At 35.8% G+C, this 27435-nt stretch overlaps 2 protein-coding genes across 3 annotated transcripts in view; one reads left to right on the forward strand and one right to left on the reverse strand.

Annotated features, from left to right (window-relative positions):
• Positions 1–16622, reverse strand: part of Sec22 (vesicle-trafficking protein SEC22) — a 65143-nt gene extending 48521 nt beyond the window's left edge. Inside the window, exon 1 of the mRNA XM_090406586.1 lies at positions 16383–16622. Within this exon, the coding sequence (XP_090262712.1) occupies positions 16383–16457 (75 nt within the window). The 5' untranslated portion in view covers positions 16458–16622. The remainder of the gene's footprint in view (positions 1–16382) is intronic.
• Positions 1–27435, forward strand: part of LOC150098042 (nose resistant to fluoxetine protein 6-like) — a 352140-nt gene that overhangs the window by 130019 nt on the left and 194686 nt on the right. The gene's annotated exons all lie outside the window — the stretch shown is intronic.

Consider the following 27435-nt stretch of genomic DNA (forward strand, 5'->3'; position numbering starts at 1 on the left):
GTGAAGGAAAAGAAGAAAGCCTATATAAAGTACATGGCAAATAAGTCAGCTTGTGCTCCTAGAGAATACAGAGACAAATGCAAAAATGCTAAACACTGTGTAAAACTAGCTAAACAAAAGTCATGGGAGAACTTTGGCAAGAATATAGAAAATAAATATCAAGAAGGTGGCAAAATATTCTGGAGGTTGTTGAAGAAGCTTAGGAATGGAGCAAAGAGTGCTGTAAAAGGAGTTAGAGATGATAAAGGCAACATGAAAACGGGATAAAAAGATATCCTTGAAGTATGGAGTAATTACTTTGAAAATTTACTAAATGAAACAAGCAGTGATGACAGCACCATGGTAAAAACCACTGACCAGGCACGCAGTCAGGAATACATATCCATACTTGAAGTAGAAAAAGCCATCAGAGGCTTGAAATGTGGAAAGGCAGCAGGAGTAGATGATATTTGACCTGAAATGCTGAAGTATTTGGTATCAAAGTCTTGCAGTGGTTGCACTGCAGAGTGTAGAAAGCCTGGACAGAGAGATGAATTCCCAATGATTGGAGTAGAGCTCTCATAGTACCCATATATAAAATGGGAAATAAAACTGTATGTGAGAATTACAGAGGTATTTCCCTACCGAGTGTTCCTGGCAAGATCTATGCAAGTATACTTGAGAAACGGTTGAGAAGAATTGCTGAAGAAAAGTTGGGTGAAGAAGAAGCTGGATTCAGGCAAAAAAAAGAGGCTGTCAGGATTAAATCTTCACTTTACGACAAATAGTGGAGAAATCATGGGAATATAAGAAATATCTGTATTTAAGTTTTGTTGATCTGGAAAAGGCATATGACAAGGTGCCAAGAGAGAAGCTATTCAAAACGCTGTTATATGGTGTCAATGGAGCATTATATCAAGCAATACTTAGCATTTATTTGAGTTGTAAGTCAGCAGTTAGAATTGAAGTACAGGAAGATGGTTAATGTTAAATCTGGTGTGAGACAAGGGTGTACATTATCCCCTCTGTTATTCATTATCTATATGGATCACATTATGAAGGAAAGTGGCATTAAACATGATATCAAAATTGGAGATGTTAATATCAGCTCTTTGCTTTATGCGGACGATGTTATACTTATCAATAAACCAGCTACAAGTCTGCAAGATTCTCTGACTAAATTGAATAACTGTTGTAATAGATATGGTATGAAGGTCAGCAATAAAATGACAAAGACAATGAAAATAGGCAGAATCACTGAAAATGTCAACTGTGTTGTGAATGGAGAACCTGTGGAACAAGTAAAACATTTCAGCTACTTAGGCATGAATTTTTGTGAAGATGGTAAATTAAATATAGAAATAGACAACAGAATAAACAAAGCTGGTATGGTGGGAAGTCAATTGAATAAATTCATATGGTATAAGAGAGAAATTAGTTGGAACACTAAATTAGCTGTATAAAAGACAGTATTCAAACCAGTTTTAACTTATGGATCTGAGAGCTGGGTTAGAAGTAAAACATTGACCAAAGACTAGAGACCACAGATATGAGAGTCCTGAGAAAGATTAGGGGCATGAACAGATGGCATCAATGGCAATATCATAATAAAACCAGAATATTAGGAAAGAACGTGACATTGTCAGCATCCAGGAATGCGTTATCAGAGCTAATCTCAGGTGGTATGGTCACTCAAACAGAATGGGCAAAGAAAGATTAGCAAAACAAGCGTTCTCTGTCAGGTTAGCAGAAAAACGAACCAGAGGAAGACCAAGATATAGGTGGATTGATATGGTACGATGTGCCTTAGACGATAGAAATATAAGATCTGATAATGTTGGTGTCTTGACAAGTAACTTTCTCCAAACTCCAAACAACCTTGTTTGGAGGAAAATTGTAGATAGGAAGTTAATAATGATGTAATTTTTTTCATGTAGTACTATCATATCCTGTACACCCCTTGAGGGATACATGGCAGGAATTTGATGATGATGTGTCCTTTTCAATGAAAATTATAGAATTTCCACTTATATGTGGAATATTATAATCTGTAGATAATTTTTTGATAAACTCAGGTTTACAAATGCAATTTTTTGCAGGAGCTAGTCTTCTTGGAAGCATTATTAAATAGAAGAAAGTAAATCAATTCTGAATAGTAACAACTGGCAAACAGATATGTTAAATTTGTTGACTTATGAAATTCACAAATGAAGAATTAAAAATGAAGGGATGATGATGAATCCAAAGGACCTATACATCAATAATTATATCAATAATAATTATAACAATTATCAATAATAAAAAATATTGATTTTTTTTGTGTGCCTACCAAAGCTTTAAGCTCAATAGTAACTTAGTGCAGTTGGTTTAGTAGAGCATGCAGTTCCAGTTGAACAGCATGAGATACACTGCACTGTGCACCTACCTAGAGAACTAGTCTGTTCAATATTTTTGTAATGAACTTCAAATAGAACAACTTCAGATGGAATACTCTATCCATTTTATTTTGGCATGTCTTTTGCCCTAACAGTAATAACTAATTTTGTAATTAATACTACCACTTTTCTTCCCTATTACTGGGGAGAACCAATAATTACCAATAATTCAAAATGCTGCAAATCTTAAAAATAAACTAATAAAAGATGACTATATGAGTTCTTCATAGAAAGCATCTTTTACAGGCTCAGCATTATGACTGTGAATTTCAAACTCTTGAGTGCTTTGTTTGTTTGAGTTCTTGAGTGTTGTCCATATAGATTATAAATAAGTGTAGATTGTATAAAACATTGCCTTACATTGATTTATCAAATCACCTTCCTGAATGTTCTTCAGATCTATTTTTGAGACTACCAAAACACTGGGATCCATAAATACTACTTAAATCTACTGGTCACAAAAAAAATTTTACTCACTCACAGTATGAATTATGGTAAAAGGTGTATATGTATGGGCGTATATACAGTAATATATATATATATATATATATATATATAGTAATATATATATATATATATATATAACCACTGTTTCAACTCAGTAACAAAGAGAAGATCTCTAATAAAATTCTGAACAGCTAAATTTGAATTATGTTGAATAATTTGTAAGTTTTGACATGCCGCTCTTTAATTTTTGCCACTAGTCCACTGTTTTTTCCCCTGCATGTTGCATGCTACTTCAGTTCAACTGCCTATTGACCACACTATCGGCCAAAACAATAAACTTCAAGGTTATCATAGATGCGAAGTGCATATTAAAACTGTAATACCGTTGATATTACATTGAAATATATGATGGGTACAAAGTGTATGAGGATGTATACTTTATCCATAATGGTGGTTAATCAATTACTAGTCTCCAATGGCAAGAAGTTGTTCATTTCACTCTCATCCATCAAAATACATTGCAGCTGAGTTTTGGAGAGGAACTATGTAAACAAATGCTTCAGAATTTTATTTATGCATCTCATATAATGGACAAGTTTCTAATTTGAAACATCTGAAAAAGTATCTAGAAGACTCACTAATGCAGTTTGATTTCCTTAAGTAATTTTTGTTTATTGACATCAGCAGTAACTGACAAATTCTTCATGTTTATAAAAACAGTAAATGGTTTATTGAATTTAGTTTTATAATAAGCTGTATTAAAAAGGCACTTCAGGTGTTCAAATATATCTTTCTTTGGAAAACAGTTAAAGGTTTTTTTTCCCTACAGGTGATTTCTATGAAGTCCATGTCATAGAATTGTTTGTGAAAGTTGAATGCCTCATGGAACCTAAACGTTTCTACTTTCAAACAGCCCCAAAAGGCTTATAGTAACCTAGAGTTTCTGTCAGTAGTCCCAGGATATTTTTTATACATTAAAAAATGTAGGGTTGTCTTTGTAGCATAATCACTTAAATTCCTTGAGCCACTTGTCTTGAAAGCACGTGTTTTTAGTTGACATAACAGAACACTTTGATTCAGTGTTTTTAATATTTTCTGGTCCCTTACTTTTGCACTTGACAAAACTAAAAAGTGTAGTTTGCATCTCTCATCTATCAAAGCACATCACAGCTGAGTTTTGGAGAGGAATTATGTAAATAAATGCTTCAGATTTTTACCAATGCATCTCATATAATGGACGAGTTTCTCCATTTGGAACATCTGAAAAAGTATCTAGAAGACTGATCACCCTTAGAAGTGGCTTTTGTATGTGTTATTCAGATAAATCCTTATTTTTAATAAACATTGATGATAGGATTAAACATTATTGGTGGTGTTTTCTTTATTTTTGACAGTGTTGTTTAATCGAGACTATTAATATACGTTATTGTTTCAAATGCATTCTACATTTATGGCATTGATGATTCACTCTTGGTAATGAATATTGCCAAGAGTGAATGGTTTGTGGCATGAGAGCAAGAATATGTGTTGGAAGTATTTTGTGAGTAAATGTAAGATGTGGAGAATATGGAGAGTATTTTGTGGAAATGTGGAGAATGTAGCAGAAACAGCAAATGATAGTGTACGAAATACGAATGAGAGTTTGAAGGAAGTGGATAAAAGTAATAATCTGGATGATGAGATGTCAGCGGAAAGAAATAGCATGCTTACACACTCCTTCACGAAATAATTGGCACATGGTACAGCAGGAGGGAAAAAAAAAAGAAAGTAAATGAGAAAGTATAAAAGTACAAGAAACTGGGAGAAAAGAGAAAGCATTATATGAGGATTTAATGTTAAGAGTTATATGATAAGAAGTGAAAGAAGCATGTTTCCCAACTGGAAAGATAAAGGATGTTAATAAAGCTTAAAGTTTGCAGAAGAAAGAAGCGAACCAGTTCATTGTTTTGGAAGGAACAAATGATTTGAAAGGTGAGAAGTATGCAATGAAAGAGTTGTCAGAAGAAGCAAAAATGAAGAGTAAGAAAGATTGTGAGTCTGCTGTCTCAGTATGATAGGACAGAATTAAGAAGAAGGGCATGATTACCAATGAGAAGATTATGCAGTTTACAGATGTATGGAGGGAATTTGATGGATGTAAGGACCTGTATATGCCTGATGGACTGCACTTAAATGGTTTTGGAGTTAGGTGCTTGGAGAAGGTGTTGTTCAGTGAGAGGTTGGAAATGCAAGACAAGGGAAACTAGAGATAATGGAGGAAAGCAATATGTGTCTAGCCACCCTTGGACAAATGTGCATGAGTGCAAGAATGGCCATGCAGAAATAGCTATTCCTAGGATAGATGAGTGCAGGAATGATTGTTGCAGTTTCCCATGTTTTGAATCTGAATGGGCAGGTAATAACATTATGTAAGGGTAACTGTGGACACTAGGAGATGTTGAAATACATGTACATGAATGTCCAAAGTATCAGAAACAAAGGAGAGGAGTTTTTGGCATTGGGTAGCTCAACTTTACCACAAATTACTGGCATCAGCGAGACCTGGTTGATAGAGAATGATGTAGGCTCAGGAATAAAATGTAACGGATATTGTATTTTGAGAAGATACAGGAAATAGGACAAGAAGAGGGGCATTATTAATGATAGCTGAACTAGCCAACAAAAATAGAAGTCAAGGAAGATTAGTAGATCTGAGGGAAATGGCTCAGTTGAGGCTGTCTGGTGTGAGATAGAGGCCAACGTGAAAAAATATATTGTTGGTTGCTGCTTTAGATGTGGGATCTAGAAGAAGATTTTGATGACATGCATTGGTAGATTAGCAAGAATGCAGGCCAAGCAATTATCATGGAAGACCAACTATGGGATACAGATTGGAAGGAGAAAAGATCGCACAGCAAAATGGAATTCGTACAGCTACTAAGGGATAATTACCTGACAGCATGTGAAGGGACCAAGGGTTTGAGAGTGTTGGATCTGGTAATTGCATCAGAAGATCTATTTTTAACTCAAGTAACAACTCTTCTTCTGATTAGGGAAAGTGATTGGTCAGCAGTCTTGTCCTGGGAGGTTGCTCAACATGTTTCGTCAAGAAAGTGTTTATATGGAATCACAAAGCTGGCTAGTATGACAAACTGAGGTGCAACAGTGCCATGGTATAAGAAGCCATGGAATGAATTTCATTGCTGCATGGGAAGAGCAATCAGGGATTGCTTGAGCTAGGCAGTATCATACTGCATACCCAGGATCAGGATGATAAACCAAGTAGGGAATAAGTGGATGAGTAGCAACATGAAGCAGGTCTTCTACATTGCTTTCATCTTTTGTAGCAATATGAAGCAGGATGCTTCTCCAATGCTTTCATCTTTTGTAGCATCCTGTTTCATATTGCTACTCATCCACTTAATCCCTACTCAGTTAATCATCCTGACCCTGGGTATGCAGTATGATACTGCCTAGCTCAAACAATCCCTGACTGCTCTTCCCATGCAGCAACGAGATTCATTTCATAGCTTCTTATAACATGGCACTGTTGCACCTTAGTGCAACAGTGCCATGGTTTCATTCACTCATTTCATCGCTGAAATATAAACGAAAAAAGGTAAAAGTAACTAGTATTGTAAGGTAGGCTAAAACAGATTTTGAGAGAAAATTAGCTAAGTATGCCAAAGTGAATCCACGTTTTTTTGCTATGTAGCAAGTAAGAGAAAGAATGATTATGGATAGATACATTTACACAGTGCTGATGGTAGGAAGGTGACAGAAGAAATAGTTCCATTACTAAGCGATCACTTTGCAAGGATATACATCATCCAGGAAGTGACTATGCAGTTTCTGATGTGACAGAGATTGATGTCAGAATTGAGGTACTCAGTATATTGAAAAATATCAATGCGAATACAGCAATGAGCCTGGACAGTGTCAGCTTGTATGCTACGAGAATGTGCTAGAAAACTGACAATGCCTCTGTTTGAAAAAGTTGTTTAATCTAAGTCTTGCTCTGGCAAGCTTCCAAAGGAGTGGAAAGAGGAAAAGATAGTTCCATCACATAAAGGTGGCTCCAAGACAGAAGTGGCAAATTACAGACAAATTAGTATGTTTGGAGTAGTGGTTAAAGTATTGGAAAAGTTGGTTAAAAGTAAAATTCAGGAATGGATGGAGAGAAGTATGATACTCTATAATGGGAAGCATGGCTTTGTAAAAGGTAGGTCCTGCCTCAGTAATTTATTCACATTTTATAATAGGGTGGCAACAGAATTGGATAAAAGAAATAGCTACACCATGATACTACTGGCTTTGCAAAGGCATTTGACAGAATACTGCATGGAAAACTATTAAGTAAGTTGGAGTAAATGGAATGGATATGAAGCTGGTGGCTGATAGACATCAGAGGGTGGTGGAGTGAAATCAAGGTGAATGAGCACGACTAGTGAAGTGTACCAGGATCATTACTCTTTAATTTGTACATTAATGATATAGAAGAAGATTTGAAGGGAGGGGGAACATTCAGTTGTTTGCCAATGATACAAAACTAGGGAGAGCAAGAGTTGATAAAGGCGATGTAGATATCTTACAGGATGATTTAAATAAATTAACAGTGTGGGCAAAGGTTGTCAGTTTGTAAAATGTAAGTAATGCACTTTGAGATGAAAAGATAACACATTTTGTATTATATTGATGATACTAGTTTACAGTAAATTGATGAAGCTATGGATTTGGGGGTGATGGCAGATAGAGATTTGAAATTCAAAGAACATATTGCAAGAGTTGGCAAAACAGCTCAGAGAATTACTTGCATGCTTAAGAACACATTGACAAGTAAAGATAGGGAGGTTACTATCCCTCTTTTTCATGTTCACTGTATACAAATTTGGTCACCTGCATTTTTTGGGGATCAGGAAGTGGTAGAGAGGATTCAGAGATGAGTGATCAAGTTGGTGATAGGTCAGTGAATGTTCCCCATGAGGATACAATGAAGTGTGAGAGTTTAGTTTTGTAGAGTTTAGCTGACAGCCGGAGGAGAAAAGATATGAAAGAAACATATATGCTACTAAAGAGATTATATAAGATTGACCAAAAAGAATTTTTTCCAATGTATGAGGAGTAAGGGGGAGAACAATGGGTCACACTTGGAAGTTGTCTAAGAGTATGGTTAGTAAGGGAGTGCAGACTAGGTTCTTTACTTCAAGTGGTAAATGAGTGGAATGGATTGGTAGAGATGGCTTTGAGTGTCCCAATAAGCTCAATAAGTGAATAAGTTTAGGATGCACAATAGATAGTGTGAATAATGGGTAATGTAGGTCTCCTGCAAAGAGTCTCGATTCCATGAAGCTAATTGCAGTTGGAGTGAAACAAACAAAAATCAGCCTCGTTAAATTATTTTAATTTATTTAATTTTTTTGTTTAATGATATCTCTGATTTTTATCAGAATGGTGATGAATTGCAAGTTATTATTAAGAGACCTCCAGGGAGTCAGAGACTCATCGAGGAAGGCCACATACACCAGCTATCATACTTACAGCTCAGAGGATTACTTGCATGCTGAAGAACACATGGACAAGTAAAGATAAGGAGGTTATTATCCCTCTTTTTCATGTTCATTACTGTGCACAGATTTGGTCACCTGCATTTCTTGGGGATCAGGTTGAAAGTATCTACAATCCTTATTCTTGAATTCATTCACACTGCTTGCACACACACACACAACATCCAATGGCAATCCATTCCAATCATGCTCCACTCTAATAGAGAGAAAAATCTAGCCTACATCCCTTCTTAGTAGCATTCATTCTCAGGTTCCAGGATGCTATAAAATTAAAAATTCCAACAACTGAAATCATGTATGATTCTTTCAGGAGTTTGCAAGTCTCAATCATATCAACCCCTCTTTCTCCTGTTTGCTAGTGTCTGCAGTCTACAAATTTTCAAGCAGTATTCCACAATCCTGATATCATTTCTAGCACTCTCCTTTGCACTGTATCAGAATCACAATGGAAACCAGGTGACAAGACCTGAACAAAATAGTCCAAGTGAGGTCTAATCAAAGCCTTGCAAAGAGGCAAAATGACATCCTTATTTTTACATGTGAATCGTTTCAGCATTGCAATTATCTTTTGAGTTGTATTTGCAATTTTTGTTATATGATCCCTGAACTTCAATATCACAAAATTAACACTCTAAGATCCCTAGCCTTTCTTCTAGCATAATCCCCCCTCCAATATAATATGACAATGGATATCTAATCACATCAAAGTGCATGACTTTACATTTACTGACATAGTGATTTACTGATGCAGTGAAGAGAGTGAAATTCCAGCCTATTCAAATCATTCTACAAATACTGCATATCAGCAGCATTCCTGATTATACCTATCTATCTTTTCATCATCAGCAAATAGCTGTATGTTGTCTGTCAAATCCTTCCCAATATCATTAATGCACAGACTGAATAACAGTGGACCAAGCACTGATCCTTGTGGTACACTATTGGTTACCTTAAATCTTGCAGACTTACATCCCCCCCCATACCATTTTTGATATGTCAGTTGGCCATCCTCTTATACATGCTAATATTTTTAATACAAATCCAATTTATGTAAGTCTACCTTGCTGTATTCTGTCAAATGGCTTAGCAAAATACAAAAGTATCATGGTTTAACCATTCCCCTTGTATAGTTAAATGGTATTATTATAGAATGTGAGCAAGTTGCTAAAACATGACCTTCCCTTTGTAAACCCATGCTGCTCATTGCAAAGTACAGACTTACTTTCAACACATTTCTAAATGCAAGCTCTAACCAATTTTTCCAAAATCTTCACCACTCCTGAGATACTAATTGGTCAATAGTATTTGTCTTTGCTCCACCTTTGAGCAATGGAATTACCATATGTTCTTTCAATTCCAGCAGAATCTTCCCTGTTCTGAGACTCATTATATAACCTGGTCAAAGGAATGGCCAGTTCAGCTGAACACTCTTTTAGCACCCATGTTGATATCCCATCAGTCCCTATTGCTGAATTCTTATTCAGTTTGTGCAACAGCTCTAATACTTCATACACTAGTTTTTTTCATCCAGTGAAGAGGTAGCAGTCAGCTCGGTATTGCAAGTGGGCATATGCCAGGTTGATAGCTTTTAACAAAATGGGCACTTATTAGTTGAAGAATCTCTTCTGCATCTGTTACTTATCTGCATTTAGAAGAGTTATTCTTTCATATTCGTTTTTTCTTTTACTTGTAGAATATTGATAGAATTCATGTGGGTTGTCTTTAGCTTGCAGAACCAGTTTCTTTTTATATTCAGACTTAGCTTTCCCTACAATAGTTGTGACTTTTCTAGCTTGCTGCTTATAATTTTCATAACGGACATCATCCATATGCACATAGTAATCCTTCCACAGCATCCTTTTCTTGCAAGTCTCTTGCTTAATAAGATTACACATTGATTTGACTCCTACCCCATTTATTCTTTGAACTCTCAGAACACATTCTGATATCACATCATTTAAGCATTGTTTAAATGCTTTCCACGCACTGTCGATATTCTTCCCATCCAGCAGCAGCAGCAGATCCCATTCCACTGAACTCACTATACTCTTCAGTCAGTCATAGTTTCCTGCTTTGTAGTTCAGCATGTAACCTTTTCTGAATGGAACATTCATAAACTTAGTCACTTTCCAAGTGAGTACTGCATGATCACTGTCACCAACTGGAGGCAGTATAGTTACCTCTTTAAATGAAATTGCCCTCTGACGCTATAATCAAATCTAACACTCTTTGACCTTGAGTTCCTTCTGTCACATGCTGATTGAAGAAGTTGTCTTGCAATAGCTCAAATTCATTTTCATTCTTCTCATGAGATTTTACTGCTGTCCAATCAATATTTGGATAATTAGTCTCGCATTATGATTAACCTTTTCACACCCATGCTTTCTATTTGGTGATGCATTTCTTCATCACTAGCAACTGATCCACCAGGTCTGTAACAACACCCAACTAGGTAATTGATCTTGTCAGATTCTACTTCACACCAGATGGCTTCAAGCTCACTGTCACATGATATATTGTTTCTAGTATTACAATCATAGGTCTCAAAACTAACTGGATTCAAGTCATCTGATATAACCCCCCACCTCCTCTCCATTCCTGTCTATCTTTCCTAAAAATAATGTACCCTTTACAATCAATACCAGTTAGTATATGGGATTCTGACAGCCAGGTTTCACTAATGCCTACAATCTTAGGTCCCAACATACTGACCAAGGCAATCACTCTACCCCTTTGTTTCTGATACTCCTAGCATTTGTGTATAGACATAATAATCTACCTGCATATTCTTTTGTATACAGTTGGGAAACTTGCAGATCTCTATTCTTCTCTAGTGCCTTATACTTATCTTTGCACGTTTGATGGGTCCGAACTGGATGGACACAGTTGAAATTGTTCTCTCCTCAATCATTTCCATGATAATACCATTCCCATCATTAGCATAATTATATAACATTGCCACTCTTGCACTCATATTCTCACCATTCCTCCCATTATAATTTAGTTTCCCTGACTGTGTTAGGTCTCATACCATTTATTACTTTTTTCACAACTCCTGATACCAAATGCATTCAGGTGTAAGCTATCCCTCTTATACAAATCCAATCTTCCCTCAAACTCACCCCACACATCCAAAAACTTGCATTCTTTCCTTCTACACGCCATATGCATCGAATCATGCACCATAGCCCTTCTTCTTGATTCATTTTTAACATATCGAGGTAACATGCTTACTATTTTCACTTTCTCACTCTTGCCTCTTCCAACAACCCTTTCATTCATGTCCTTTCTCATACTGAACGTATCACTAGTTAAGTCATCAGTACCTATTACAATTACGATTTAATTTACTTTTCTTTTTTGTTTTTGAATTGCTTGCATTATATTTTTAATTTATAAAAAATAAAACGTTTGAGAATACTTGATTATTTCAAAATTAATTGTGGACACCTAGCAGGTTTTTGTTTCTAACAGAAGAAAGAAGTAAATAGTGCCCACCTGTTGTCATAAACAGGAATTATTCCATTCCAGAAACAGCAGCAAGGTATCTTTGAGAGTATCTCTATGTAAACTAACTTTTGGTAGGAGCAAACAATCTATGAAAGAATTAATCCTTTCTTTAGGGGGATTACACAGTGATCAGCATTCATTTCCGACAAATCATGGAGACTACAACTGTGTTAGAAATAATTACTTTAATTTCCTAACGTTTTGACCTTCATATTAAGACCATCATCTGGAGTACACACACACACACACAGAGACAAGCTATATTACTATTATTTTTATGGCTATTTTGCCTGCTTTTGTTTAGAAGTGTCCCTTTTTAATGTCATTGGCTTTTTACTCAAGAATTCTTAGAGCATTGCAGATGTATTTTAGAGACAAATACACGTAGCATAATAGAAGAAAATTTGCACATACCTTTTCTTGGATGTTGTTGCCTGTCTTTCTGTGATGTGCATACTTCTGCTGTTATGGTGTTCAAAGGGTAGTGGAGGGGGGGGTTAGGCAATGTAGGAGAATTAATTTGGAAAAACCTGTTTTTTTATATAATATATACACATTATTTTTAAGGGTGGGCAGAGCCCTTTTTTGTAGGGTGGGAAAGAGATGAAAGAGGGGGCTGAAAATAAAAACTGTTTTTTGAGGAAGGGGTAAGGTTTATAGGAAAAGGGAGCTGGTGAGGAGGGTTATAATACCTTTTAAGAGGATTAACATGGAGTTTTCCCAGAAATAATAAGCTATATTACATTTCGAACAGTATGCCAAAGAGACAATGATTTGATCAACAGTTATTCTACTGGCCTGACCTCTGGTGGGAAAAAAACTACATCAAAGCTATATTCTATTTATATATTTATATTATGATCAGAGAACAAATTCATGCAGATAGTTTTATTACAGCAAAAGCGGTGTCCTAATTTAACACGAGAGTTGTCATATTAAAGATCCTGCATTACTTACAGTCCTATTTATAATTAACTCTTAGAAGAAAGGTTGTGGGTAGAATATATGCCTTCCACATTCCTGGGATTTTTAGACCATCGTTATTGTTAAGATTAGGGTGGTTGATAAGAATTTCACAAGCCTCCTTAATTTATATTCATACCATGTTTTAGTGTGATGTAAACAACAGCTGTCTTTCCAGTCAATTCTATGTACAGTATTCAGGGTATGATCGGAAAGGCTGGATTTACCATAGTTATTAAATTTAATGTGCCATTCATGTTCCTTTTTTGGATAGGAATTGTACATCCTGTTTCACCTATACAGGGCAAATTACAGTATACTCCAGGGCAGGCCAGCAGAGTAAGTGGATCCTTGGATGAGTTGAACAAGTTCTTTGATTTTGCAGGAGGTTTAAAGGTGGCATTAAGGTTTATTTCCATAGTATTCTGTTTATCTGATATCCCTTTAATGTATGGAATGGCTACAGTTTTATTGTAATTAGTTTATTTTTGGTTTGGTGAAGTCTTGTGAAGAATTTTGTTGACAGTATTTTGGCTGTAGCCATTTTTCAGGAAAGTATTGCTAATAACTTTTAATTCATCTTCAAGTGCTTGTTCACTGGAGCAAATGAAGGAAATATGAAGGAATCAACTTATTAATTACATAAGATGCTAACTCCTAGCTGAAAATAAAACTTCTTTATTATTCATTGGGAGATGCATGTGATTAAACAACTTGATTAAAAAAGTGTAAATTATGCAAAGCAAATGGCAATACATTTTGAATGCATTTAAAATGAGGCTGAAAATTCACTTGCCTCTGATAACTTGCCTGTGGTAAGTGGACAAATGGATTTCTGAAGCCTTGCCTATATTCCTATGATTTTTTGGCCATTTGTTGTAAAATAAAGTCCTGTTGTGGTAATCTCTATTTTGCCTAAACTCCAATTTGTTCTTCAATAATTTTCAACTGAAAATTTTTATTAGCCTTCCATCATAAGACTTAGGGTCATCTAGAGAAGGGGGGAGGGTAATGAAACTTCATGTTGCTACAAGCCACATACAAGAAGCTTAAAGATTTGAGAGCCTTTATTTGACTTTATTCATGGTAATTTCGAGCCGTAATTACAAAGTGTGTGACATATTTTTTCTTTTCAATTAAATAGCAAATAAATGATTGAATTTATAACAAATATTTGAATTATTAACTGAAAATAAAATATTAAAAAGATATGCAAAATCAATTAAAAATAGGAAATAAGATAGTAGATTAAACTGTAAAAATTTCTTGATTTACTGTTGTCACACAAAATGGTGGTAGGTAAAGTAGCTTAACTGATAACAACATGGGTGGAAATAGTGAACTGTATAGATTAGAAGACAGACTTTGGCACTAAGCATAGTAAAAAATTGCAGACTGTCAAGTGTACTATGATTTCATGTCATTATGGATGTTTTGTATTAAAAAGAATATTTAACTTCATACAAACTATTGATTGCGCATGGTATAAGGAACCACAATTTGGTCATGTCTGCTCTACAGTATCAATGGCATAAACTCCACAAAATATCTAGTCATATCAGAATACACATGTGACAAGTTTTCTTAACCTTTTCTCAAAGTATGAATGTATGACTTATCTAGAACAAAAAGTAAGGAAATTTCTCTATAATGCTTAGTGTTTCCTTTTTTTTTTTTTTTTTTTAAAGTATATTGGTATCATGAGCACGACTTCAATTATTCATGATTGAAAACTCTTATCAAGCATTCTAATGCAGTATGGTCAATGCATAGCTTTCATATTACCATATTTAAGCACTTTAGGTTCATCACTCCAGCTACCTATCCCCATTTTAAGTTCGTCCACTTTTTCTATCTCAAGTACTGGTATGTATTCTAATATGCATTCTTCATGGATATTTCTTTACTGTTCTATCATTTGATACTTCATTTAATAATTACTCCAACATTCATGATATCTTTATTTTCAGTTTTGATATCCTTTATGATCTTTGATTCCTTTTGTCAAGGTGCTTCCTCCTGTAAACTGGATTTTCCTCCTACAAATAGGCAAACTGGCCAGAAGAACACATGCCATTAAGACATAATACACTAGTCTAGTAGTCTTAGGTTTTTCAGCTATTTCCAAACTACTGCCACCTATATTGTCAGTGGCTGCAGGAATGCTTTTCTGTGGTTTTAGGTTTCATGGTTATTGTTGGCCAACAACTAATTTCAAGTCCACTGTTATTTATTATAATAAGAGTAGCATTAGCCAAATTTTTATCCTGATTTTATTGTAAATACTGAAAAAGAAATCATTTGGATACAGTCCTTGCAGAATTTATTTTCTGTTTTTGCTACACTTATTTTACTGTTAGTGCTCAATGTAATCACTACACATGTAACAACTTGAAAGTGACTAGTACTGAACTATAAGCACTAGATATGCAAGATATTAGTCCTGTAATTACCAATGCTGCATAGGTAGTAGTATTTTTCTTCTTTTAGTATGCTACTCCATCATGTTATGTCTCTATGTGTTACAAAACAGTTATGGAAACAACTGTAATCACAGATTACATCAGGTTTACCTTGTCTTTCCAGGAGAGAGAGAGCTTAGCAAGTATATTATCTCTTTGCTAAAAAAAGATTTATTAGCTCATAGCATATTGCAAATTAATACAAAAATTTTTACTTAACCCTCTTAAGTTAATTATTCTTTGTTTCTTAAACTGTTTTAATTTTTAGGAAAACTGTGTGTGTGTGGGATACACCTCTGGAAAACCTGAGTATGCCTGTCTATGGCAAATTAACATATCATGTGCAGTTCTAAATGTCTTAAATCTCAACAACAGAGTTATTTAATCTCTGGGCCCATAATGAAGTGGGTTTTCAAGAGGAGCAGTTTTCATTTCAAAGACACCTGTAAAGCAATCTATCAGGCTACAGAAGTATCTATGCATATATTAATCTTGCTGTGCTTTATTTTAAAACACTGGGAAAATGTGTTGCATAAGCATAGCTCACAGATTTCTCTCACATTATGATAAATTAGATATTTTTAAACTTTAAATAAACAAAAAACAGCGTTCCTGTAAGAACTCGCGTTATTTTATTGTGTGATTTTAAGAACTACTAGATTGAAAAAAAAAAAAAATAATAATAATAAAAATAAAATAACTGATTTTTTTTTTTTTTTTAATATTCTTTTTGTGGAAAACAATGCAAGCATACCATTTTGAATAATCTGTATCGGGGATTGTAGTCTTTCTTTACATGTGAGCAATCGAGTGTTTCTAAAGGCGAACATATTTTGCTTGTAATACCATTATTTTATACCTTAATTAATTTTGTTAAAATAACTGTTGTTGTTGTGACATGTAACTGATATTTGCTTGTATTCCATCACAGATGGGGGGGGGGGTTGTTGAATAAGTGAATTATTGCAATAACGCCGAGCTTATCAAACTTCGAACTTGAAGGATGAGTATTCGAACAAAACCAATTTTGTGAAACAATTTACCTGATCATCATCTTGGACCGAAGCTGCCAAAGGCAGTCCGTCGGCAACTCGACCGATCATTGTCATAAGAACCATTTTTTACAGTTACTAATAGTAATATCACAGACTTTTATTAGCTGGCATTAATATTAACATATCATACAATCATATTAAGATGCCTTCGAAATCGAAAGAAAACAACCCACTCATTAAATCAAATACCCAAAACATCATGCCATCACCGGAGAATGACGTGGCTGACAGTAATTCCGATATGAGCATGCATACACCTAGCGGATGACAAATAGAATACTTATGAAACATTGCTTTTCCATTATTATTTCATAGCATAGCATGCAAACAATGTTTGCCTAACAAATTTGAAAAGTTTCGCAAGTTACAAGAGATTATTTATAGACAGAATTTGGATGAATAGTCTTCACGCTGTGCTACTTAAAAACAACAATTCTTAGAAACCGTATATTCGCGTTTAATTTATGTGTTTAATTAGAGATATTAAGGAAACAATAACAGTATTCAGGAGATTCCTGATCTCTGATGTCATCCAAATTCTAAACGGCAGTTGGGCCAGTGAACTACTTAATTCAAAGTTCTTATAACAAGAGAATATTCGGGACCGCCTCAGAATTAATTCACGAGTGATCACTTTGCAAAGGTGTATCATTCAGGTGGAGACATTGCCGCAACAGATGTGACAAGGACTAATGTTGAAACAGAGGTATATGAAGTGTAGGTGTATACAATATCACAGAACTTTGATGTGAATAGAGCTATGGGATTAGCTAGGAAATCAGCTTGCATATTATGTGAATTGCTGATATATTGACAGCGCCTTTGTCCACATTGTATCAGTCTCAGCTATGGTAGAGAATAGCATATGATATGAGAATATGGTAGAGAAATCCCAAAGAATAGCAAGAACAAATAGTTCGTTGCATAAAGGAGGCTCCTAGACAATAGCAGCAGATTATGATATTTAAGACATCGGTAAATGACAGAATTCAGCAATTAAAAGTAATTCAAGAATTGGTGGATAGAAATAGATACTGTATTTGAGACAGCATGGTTTTGTACACAGTAGTTCATGCCTCACTACTTTAGTCACTTTTTATAATAACGTAACAGGTTACTTGGATAAAGCGAATGGTTACACAACGTTGCTACTAGAGTCTGCACAAGCATTTGACAGAGTACAGCACAGAACTGTTATATAAACTGTATCAAATAAGCTTTTATCCACCTCACATGAAGGTGGTGAGGTGCATAAAAAAGTGGCTAATGGATAGACATCAGAGAGTAGTTTATGGAAGGGCTCAGCCCAGAAAAAGGCATGTGATTAGGGTGTGTCACGGGCTCTGTAATCTGGTCACATTTATTTAACGTGCACAGTAATGATATAGGAAATGGTCAGGGAGAAATATTCAGTTATTTGCTAATTATGTAAAACTGAGTAGAGCAATAGTAAAAAGAATGATGCTGGACGATTTATATAGAGTAACAGTATTGGCAAAGAAGAATGGCTATCAGTTTACTGTGGCAAGTATAAGGTTATGAATTTTGTGATGAAAAGATTATCAGCTATGTACTTCAATGATGGAACTGAACTTCAAGAAATAACGAAGGCTAGGGATTTATGGGTGGTAATGGACTTCTGGTTAAAGCTCAGAGGCCATTTTGCAAAAGTCATTAAAATTATTCATAGGATTACCTAGTTACAGAAGAATACACTAACAAGCAAAGACAAGGAGGTCATTATACCTCTTTATAAGACCTTGTCAAGCCCCCCATCTTGACTATTGCACAAAGATTTGATCTCCTAGGTTCCTTGGAGGATACAGAAGAGGTGGAACAGAAACAGAATCGAGTGATCGAGAGGATGGCAGGTCTGTGGGATGCTCCCGATGAGGATTGATTGAAGATTTGTAGGTTACAGAAATTGTCTGACAGGAAGAAAAGAGGATATGGTAGAGAAATATAAGTCACTTAAAGGTTGTTATTGGATCGACACAAATGAAATATTTCAGTACATGATTAATACCTAAACTTGGATATTCCTGGAAATTAAGATAGAGTATATTATTATTATTATTATTATTATTATTATTATTATTATTATTATTATTATTATTATTATTATTGGGAGCCTGTGTAGCTCAGTGGATGTGGCGTTTGCACACCACCGCGCTTGGCCGCATGAAGGAAGATTTGGTTTCGAGTCTAGTCGGCGACTAGAGGAAATTTTTCTAAGCCTTTTTTCGACCGGTTCCCGAGTTAGTCGATCTCTGGCATGGGCAAGCAGGTTTTTCCTCCCGGAAACTCGGGTTTTTCGTCCTGTAAACTCAAGAAAATCGACCGTAGAACCCACATTATTTCAGACATTAAATATATTGTGTTAGAGTTAGGGACCACGGGATGGCGGCACATTTGAGCCGTCTCTCTTCACTGCATACCGCTTAATTAGTGATAGCATTGGGCCGTCTATCGCTGATTGGTACCAGTGGAGATTGAACTTCCCACTCAGTCTCCAAAAGTTAGATAGGGCTAAATGGCCTCGCCTACTCCCGTATACGGGAATAAAAAGGCGTTAGCTGATTTTTTTTATTATTATTATAACATTGTCTCCATGCAGCCAGAAGACTCATTGCAGGACACTCTACATTGACTCAATAATCATTGTTCACATAATACCTATCATACTTCTGATTAAACTCATTCACAGATGAAGCACTGACAACCACCTCTGGCATCACATTCCACACATCATCACCCTCCAAGCAAAAAATTTAGCCCTGACACCCTTGTTAACCACTATTACACAATTCAAGAATTGTGTAATAGTGGTTAACAAGGGATGATACCTCGTTCTCTCACTTCCTGCACTGTACAGAAAAAACAGTCATCATTGTCAATCCTATAAAACTCGTTTAATAACTGACACTATCTACTAATAATTGTCCAGACACTTTAGCAATTGATACCAGCAGGCGAACCCTAATATTGAGTATGTCCAGCTTTAGCTTTGATCACCTCCCTTTGAGGGAGGTTTTCCACTGATGTGAGGCAAACATCAGGTGGAATTTGTCTCCAATCCTCCATCAAAACAGCACTAAGTTCAGCGCGGGATCGAGGTCGTGCTGTTCTGGACCTCAATTGCCACTCCAGTTCGCCCATGGGTGTTCGATAGAGGTTGAGGTCAGAACTCAGTACAGGCTAGGGCAGTTGTTTAAGACCCATCTCATCATACCATTCCATAATAACAGCTGCAACTTTGTGGCATGGGTCATTGTCGTCTTGATAGTAACACAGGACAATCCTATAAAAAACTTCACAGTGTAGGCAGTACCTGATTATCCAGAATATCAAGGTACTGAGCTGCCTTCATGAAAACACGGACAACGACCAGTAGGCCCACTCCAAACCAGCTGAATGCACCCTACACCATTACTCCTCTACCACCAAACTTTTTTACCATTTCAATAAATATTATTGTTAGAAGAGGACATATTTTCCAGTTTTAATTTTATTTTTTCCTTGTTTAATAATTGAACAAGGAAAAAATACACAACAGACGCATTTGGTCCGCGGGCATAGGGTTGCGAGCCACTACCTTAATATATATTTTTGTATGTAAACTGCGCGTGTTCTGACTGAAACATATTTCTGCAACGAACATCCTACCACCCCATGGCACTAGCTACCCTCTACTTCAACTAAAAAGCTCTGATGAACGTTCTTCGCATCTCGGATGGGATTCAAAGTCAAGTTCGTTCAACGAAAGGATTTCGTCGAAACAAAATGAGTTATAAAAGCTCTTTTTACCATCTATGAAACATATAGTGATTCGTTGAATTTCCTCATAGCTTTTTAACAATGGTTATTTCTGATGATGCCTGTATAAGTCAAGGAATTGTCATTGAGCTCCTAATCAAATCAAAAGAATAAGACAAAGAACCAGTGGAAATTCGCCAAGAACTAATTATTTTATATCGCATAGGTATTAGTAATATTAATAGATGGATTTATCAAAATAAAACTGTAGAATGCTTAGAATGTGTGTTTCCTAAAGTGGCGTGCATATCCCTAGGTGTATGCGAAAGGTCTTAGTGGTCAGGTTACATTTTAATTTAATTTTATATTTTTGTTGACAAAAATGCACGTCTTCTATTTTATATTTAATTTTTCAATATCTAAAAAAGTTAAAGGAAGTTTTAAATAAAATATATGTCTTGCCATGTATCGACAGATCTCTGTTAGGGCAACCTCTGGGCTTCGACTTCCAGTCATTATAGATATGGCTGGTTTTTAGATTATTCAGCCTAATCAGTGCAGAATAAGAATTTACTTAAAGACCTGTGTAGTTCAGTGGAAGTGGCGCTTGCGTCTTCTGCGCTTGGTCGCATGAAGTCAGACTTAAGTTCAAGTCTAGTCGCCGACTGGAGGAACTTTTTCTAAGCCTTTCTTCGACCGATTCCCGAGTTAGTCGATCTCTGGCACGGGCAAGTGGGTTTTTCCTCCCGGAAACTCGTGTATCAGACAGTATTCAGACAGTAAAATATCTTGTTAGGGTTAGGTACCAAGAGATGGCAGCACTTGTTTACCAGCATCTTCATCGGTGGCTACTATAATTAGTGATAGACATGGGCCAACTATCTCTGATTGGCTGCCGATGGAGATTGAACTGCCCACTCAGTTTCCGAAAGCTAGATAGGATATAAAGGCCTTGCCTACTCCCTATAAAGGGAATAAAAGGCGTTAGCTGATTTTATTTTTTTTTAATTATTAAAATAATTGGTATTGTGCATTTTAATTTCGTTTATTAATACTTATGCAGAGGTACCTGTAATATTTACATCTATGATATAATTACAAAAACTCTAGGAATGCGCTTCGAATATCAATATTACAGTCATCTCGATCAGGTTTAGTCTCAAGAAGAGATATGTTCGTATTGAAAAAAAAAACAAACAAACATTTTCCTAGGTTTCATTAATAAAAAAACAAAATAATGATTATTCAATATTATTAATCTAATATGTATAATATTATTCTAACATCAGTAATTTAATCTAAAATAACCTGCTATTAATAATAATATGTAAGTACCTAATAATACCGAGAATAATTTTTATGTTGATCCTAAATAATGTAAAAGTTATATTGGCGCGCGCGCACGCGCGCACGCACGCACGCACGCACGCACGCACGCACACACACACACACACACACACACACACACACACACACACACACACACACACACACACACACACACACACACACACACACACACACACACACACAGAGAGAGAGAGAAATCGTATTTAATCTTTAAAGGTACCTGTGGAATAAATATAAAACAAAATTACAAGATAACCACAGTAATTAACTTTAATAGAAATAACAGTACATCATCAGTGTTATCAACAACAAGCAAATCAAAGAACAGGAATACAAGGTGCATACAGTAATCGGGTTACCAATTAAAAACATTTGCTGCTTGCTGAAAATTAATATTAATATGAATAAATAATAATATTAAAATCATTTTTGATGTTTACATAACGTGAGAATCTCCCAAACTTTTGGGAGCGGAAGACAATCGTTCCGATTCAGGTTAGGCAAAGTTGTGAAGCCCTTTTAGGGCTTCACAACCTTCTTGGAAATGGCGTTCATGTTTAAAGCCGCTTCTATGGAGAAGACGAGCGCCATTCTATAGGATACTGTTTTTAGTGTCAATACTATGCTGTTCTACACCAGACGTTTGAGGTTTCACGTGTTCAATGTGGAACTGATTATTATTATTATTATTATTATTATTATTATTATTATTATTATTATTATTATTATTAATACCTTGTAAATGTAAATTGACATAGATTGGACAGAAAGGTCTGTCTCTCCAATTTATGTCAATTTACATTTACATGCGATCTGGTAAACGTCAAATAACGATAGAGGCAACAGTTTATTTCTTGTAGATGGTAACAGGTGAGACATTTTATTGATAGGAAAATATGTGGGGTTAAGGTGATGCTTCTTGAAAATTCTACCAATAGGTACAGAGATACCAGAAATATAGTGATTGGAATCTTGTATTCTATAGAAGAATCCTTAAGTGTTGGAACATAGGAGTCAATTATCTGCTGGATTTTATGAGAGTTGCGACTATTTAATTCCTTTAAAGTTTTAATGGTGAGAAGTTCTTGTTGTAAGGGCAAGTAAGAAGGATATCCAAGAATGGTAAACCACCAGCATTTATTTTTTCCATTGTGAATTGAATGTAGGGTAAAGTCTATTGATCCAATGTATTGATATGAATATCCTCGATTTTTTTTTAAAGAAATTGTTTGTAATTCTTGTTAAATGATCTGGATTGTCCAATATGGGCAGTTAATAAGTTGAAAGAAATTTAGCAGTTCTCTACCTGTGAGAGTCAGTGCAATTCACAATGGGCAACCTTCTTTATGAATTTTTGGTACGCCATCGAAACGAGGAGTCTTTCCAAAATGAGTGGGTAACTTATACCAAGTATTTTGATTCTAGCTAACAACTTTATTAAGGAGATTATTTAATTGTTTATTATTTTCTTTATTTCACAGATTGAGAAACTTATGTTTCTTAATCTGTTAATTAAAGAAATAAATCATTTTAACCCCATATATATTTCTATCAAAAAAATTTCTCATCCGTTTGTTTTGCACAGCATGCAATTGACGCTAAACACATTATGCTGTGTTTAGTCAATTGGTTAAAACTGTAGGTTAAAGCTCGTCTTCTACATAGAAGCAGTTTTAAATATGATCTCCTTTTCAAAGAAGTGAATCCCTTTTACATCTATGAAATAACCTGAATCGGAACGATTGTCTCTCTCTCTCTCTCCCCCAAACGTTTTGGAGATATTTTATGTAAACATCAAAAATAGGTTTGATATTATTATTTATTCACACTAATATTAATTTCTAGCACGCAGCAACCGTTTTTAATTGGTAAATCGATATTATATGTTGCTTGTACTCCTGTTCTTTGATTTTCTTGTTGTTTATAACATTGATGGGGCAATTCTAGCTCGCCTCCTCGTGATGCACCCTGGGTTATGCTAAAGAGCTAGCGCAACTGGCGGCCAGATCGTTGTGCAATTGTGCAATCTCCTGACCATATTTACACATGGAAACTCAAAACCTTCACAACGGTTCTTCTTCGAACCAGCTGATAATGAGTATTGGACATAATATCCGTATCTGCCAGTTAAAATTTTGAGGGTATTAGCCATCAAAATGTCAATGTCTTTCTAAATCTCTACGAGAAAAAAAAACGTCGATTTACTTCTCATTCAAGAATCACATATCGAAACTGAAGATCAAGTTAAATCTAGAGCAATAATCCCTGGGTGCGATATTCTCGGGATTACTTACAGTCGTAGCTACGGCAACATAACATATATCCGAAAAAGTATTGAGAATGCTGTGCTGATATCTTCTACTGATGACGAAATCCACAAGATCATTGTTAAAATAGCGGACATTACGATTGTGAATGTATATAAACCACCTGCAACTGTTTGGCCAAATGATGTTCTACAGACATACTCCCACCCAACGGTATACTCTAGGGACTTCAACAGTCTTCATACTTCTTGGAAATACGATCGGAATGATCAAAACGGGGAAATATTAGTTGAATGGGTCAACACCGTCTTCACTTAGTTTTTAATGCCAAGAAAAAGGTACATTTAAATCAAGGGCCTGGAATAAGAAATATAACTCAGATTTGACATTCGTCTCAACTAATAGTAAAAATCAGCTCTACAGACTTTCAGACGTATTCTTGAGGTTTTTACAAATATCCAGTACCGTCCCATCTTTATGGAATTAGGAGCCCAAATTCCAGTGATAACATCATTTCCTAGACCAAGATGGAATTTCCAAAAAGCTGACTGGGAAAACCTCACTGCGGATCTAGACGCGCGCATTAGAAGAATTTCCCCAACTTACAAAAACTATATATACACTGGAGTAGTTATAGCGGTGGCAAAAATACACATTCCACGAGAATACGTGCCTGGATGGAACAATGAAAGAGAATCCCTGTATTGGCAATTCCTTGAAAGTAAGAAGCCCGATATAGGAGAATAACTGCTCCATAGTCTTAATGCTGCTCGTAGGGAAACGTGGATTCAAATAACTGAAAACATCGATTTCAAACCCTAGTAGAAAAGCCTGGTCGCTATTTCAAAAGCTTGATTCAAGCCCCTCTGTACCAAAGAAATCTCCTCTTGTCGATCCAAATCAGGTAGCTGTTCATGTTGTTTCGCTTTATGGAGCTCCGATAAAGAAAGAACATACTAAACAGTTAAAACGCGAACTAAAGGCTATGAAGTCTGTAACTCAAAAGAATCAACAATTCTCTTTGCCTTTTTGCAGTGAGGAAATATCCTTGGAATTTCAAAATATCAAAATGGGGAAGGCTCCTGGATTTAACAATATTCATAATGTATTCCTGATGCACTCTGGACCTTATGCAAGATCGTGGCTGGCTAAGTTCTTTAACGATATACTTGAAAGTGGCTGCGTTCCTAAAGAATTTAAAAGGACAAAAATCATTGCTCTGTTAAAACCAGGTAAGCCAGCAGTTAGAATTGAAGCTATCGCCCCATAGCCCTTTTAAGTGCAACCTACAAATTGTTAGAGAGACTAATATTGAATAGGATCAGTGATACAATTTTGGAACGTGTTCCAATAGACCAAGCAGGGTTCAGAAGAGATCGCAGCTGCACAGATCAAGTTCTCAGGTTAACAACCTACATTGAAGCAGGATTTCAAAGAAGCCTGAGGACTACTGCAGTCTTTATTGACTTAACAGCAGCTTACGATACCGTTTGGAGGGAGGGACTCATATATAAATTTCTTAAGGTCATCCCATTTAAAACGCTGGGTCATCTCTTAACACGTTCACTGCCAATCACGCGATATCGCGCGATGCGAGTTCTCACCAAACGGCCGATCGCGTGGACGTCGCTAACTAAATAAAAAAATTAAAAAAAAATTTGGCCACCACACGAAATTCCAATTTTCAGCTTGGCAATGAAAGTGTTAAACAACTTACTGTGTGATCGATATTTCAGGTTAGTCACTGGAGGAAGCATCAGTGAACAGAGAGTGCTTAAGAATGGATTACCTCAGGGCTCGGTGCTTGCAGCACTGCTTTTTACCTTTACATCGCAGATATTCCTGAAACAGCGGCAGGAAGTTTGCTTATGCAGATAATCTAGCTTTGGCGATCAGCGACAAGTCTATAAAAAGAACTGAAGAAATATTGACAAATGATCTGTCTGCTTTATGGCAGTTCTATAAAAAATGGAGATTAATACCAAATTCTGGTAAAACCGAATGTTCTTGCTTTCACCTCAATAATAGACTTGTAAATCAAAAACGAGATATATGCTAATGAAACATTAATTTCGTTTAATCCGAGACCTAAATATCTGGGAATAGCTCTGGATAGAATTCTGTCATATAAACAGGATATGATTAATATCGCTGCTAAAGTTCGCACCAGAAATAAGTTCAGAAGCTTATTTGTACTATCTGGGGCTCAAGTGCCACAACTCTGCGGTGCACTGCCGTGGGTCTAGTTTACAGTGAAGAAGAGTATGGTGCTCCTGTCTGGCTCAATAGTTACCATGTCAATAAACTAGGTGCTCAACTTAACTACACTCTGCGTTTAATAACGGGTTACATTAGGAGTACACCCTTATCTTGGCTCTCCACTTTGAGCTGTATTGCTCCTTCAGAACTGTGACGACAGGAAGCCTTACTTTGTGAATATAAAAGAATTTTAAATAACCCAAACCTCCTAAAACATGAATTTATTCCAGATGCTTTATCTAATGGACTAAAATCTTGAAGACTTGCCATAAAAAAAACCACCCGTAATCCTCTTAGCTAGAATGACAGTATGGCGAGTAGATAGGATATATTGTGATCCCAAGCAGCATTACCTGAAGTTTGTAATTACATAATCATCTTCCAAAAACCATCTGTATTTGACCTGCCCAGGAATATATGGACGACGGCTAACAGGATTCGTACAGGCCATGGTGTATGTGGAGACTTACTTTCAAAGTGGGGTAAGATACCAAATCACCACTGTCCCTGTGGAGTCGAGATCCAAACCATTCGCCATATAGTACAGTAATGTGAGGTGACGGCATATCCAGGTGACTTTAAGGATATCTTTGGCCCATTCCCAGAGGCGATCTACTGGATTAAAAACTTAAATGTTAAAATATAATTAATCTTTTGTCTGAAGCTTGTCATAAATTTCATGTTTGTATTTGCCTGAATGTAGATGTTTTACTTTTTTTTAAAATTTATATTATCATATATGTGTATCTTATCTATATTCATGTGTATTTTATCTTATTGTCTTTTAACCATGTGTACAAGCCATACGATAAATAAATAAATCTAACATTGATGAAGTACTATTCATACTTTCATTAAAGTTTATTGCTGTGGTTATTGTATATTATTTTTTATTTTACACATATATTATGTGAATTCTCACCCATATATTATCACCCCCACAAAAGGGGTTCGATTTGAATTCCGTCCTAGGAAAGGATGTTTAAGATTGCCTTTAGGTTGGAGAGGAATTTTATTGCCCAGTGTAAGACTACCGACCCACTTATTGGAGGCATGAAGTGGCTTGAAAAAGTTCTATATGTGATCTGTAGAGCAGATCCAGTAACACTTTTATTACCTTATAAGGAGTAGCTGTGGCCGCTTTAGTCCTGTCTAACTTTTAGAGACTGAGAGGAGGCTTAATCTCTACTAGTAGCCAATCAGAGACAGCTGGCTGAATACTCTCTAATTATGCACACCACACGGTGAAGAGAGGTGGATGGCAAGTGCCGCCATCAAGGGTTGTTTGTCTTGATTTATGGGACAAAAAAACTGAGTTTCTGGAAGAAAAAAAACCGCTTCCCTTGTCAGAGAATCACTAACTCTGTAACAGGTCGAAAAAGGCTTAGAAAAAAAAGTTCCTCTAGTCG

The sequence above is a fragment of the Typopeltis vanoorti genome, chromosome 16 (assembly GCF_054136105.1).
Source record: "Typopeltis vanoorti isolate ZY-2024b chromosome 16, IOZ_Tvanoo_1.0, whole genome shotgun sequence".
Classification (NCBI taxonomy): domain Eukaryota; kingdom Metazoa; phylum Arthropoda; class Arachnida; order Uropygi; family Thelyphonidae; genus Typopeltis; species Typopeltis vanoorti.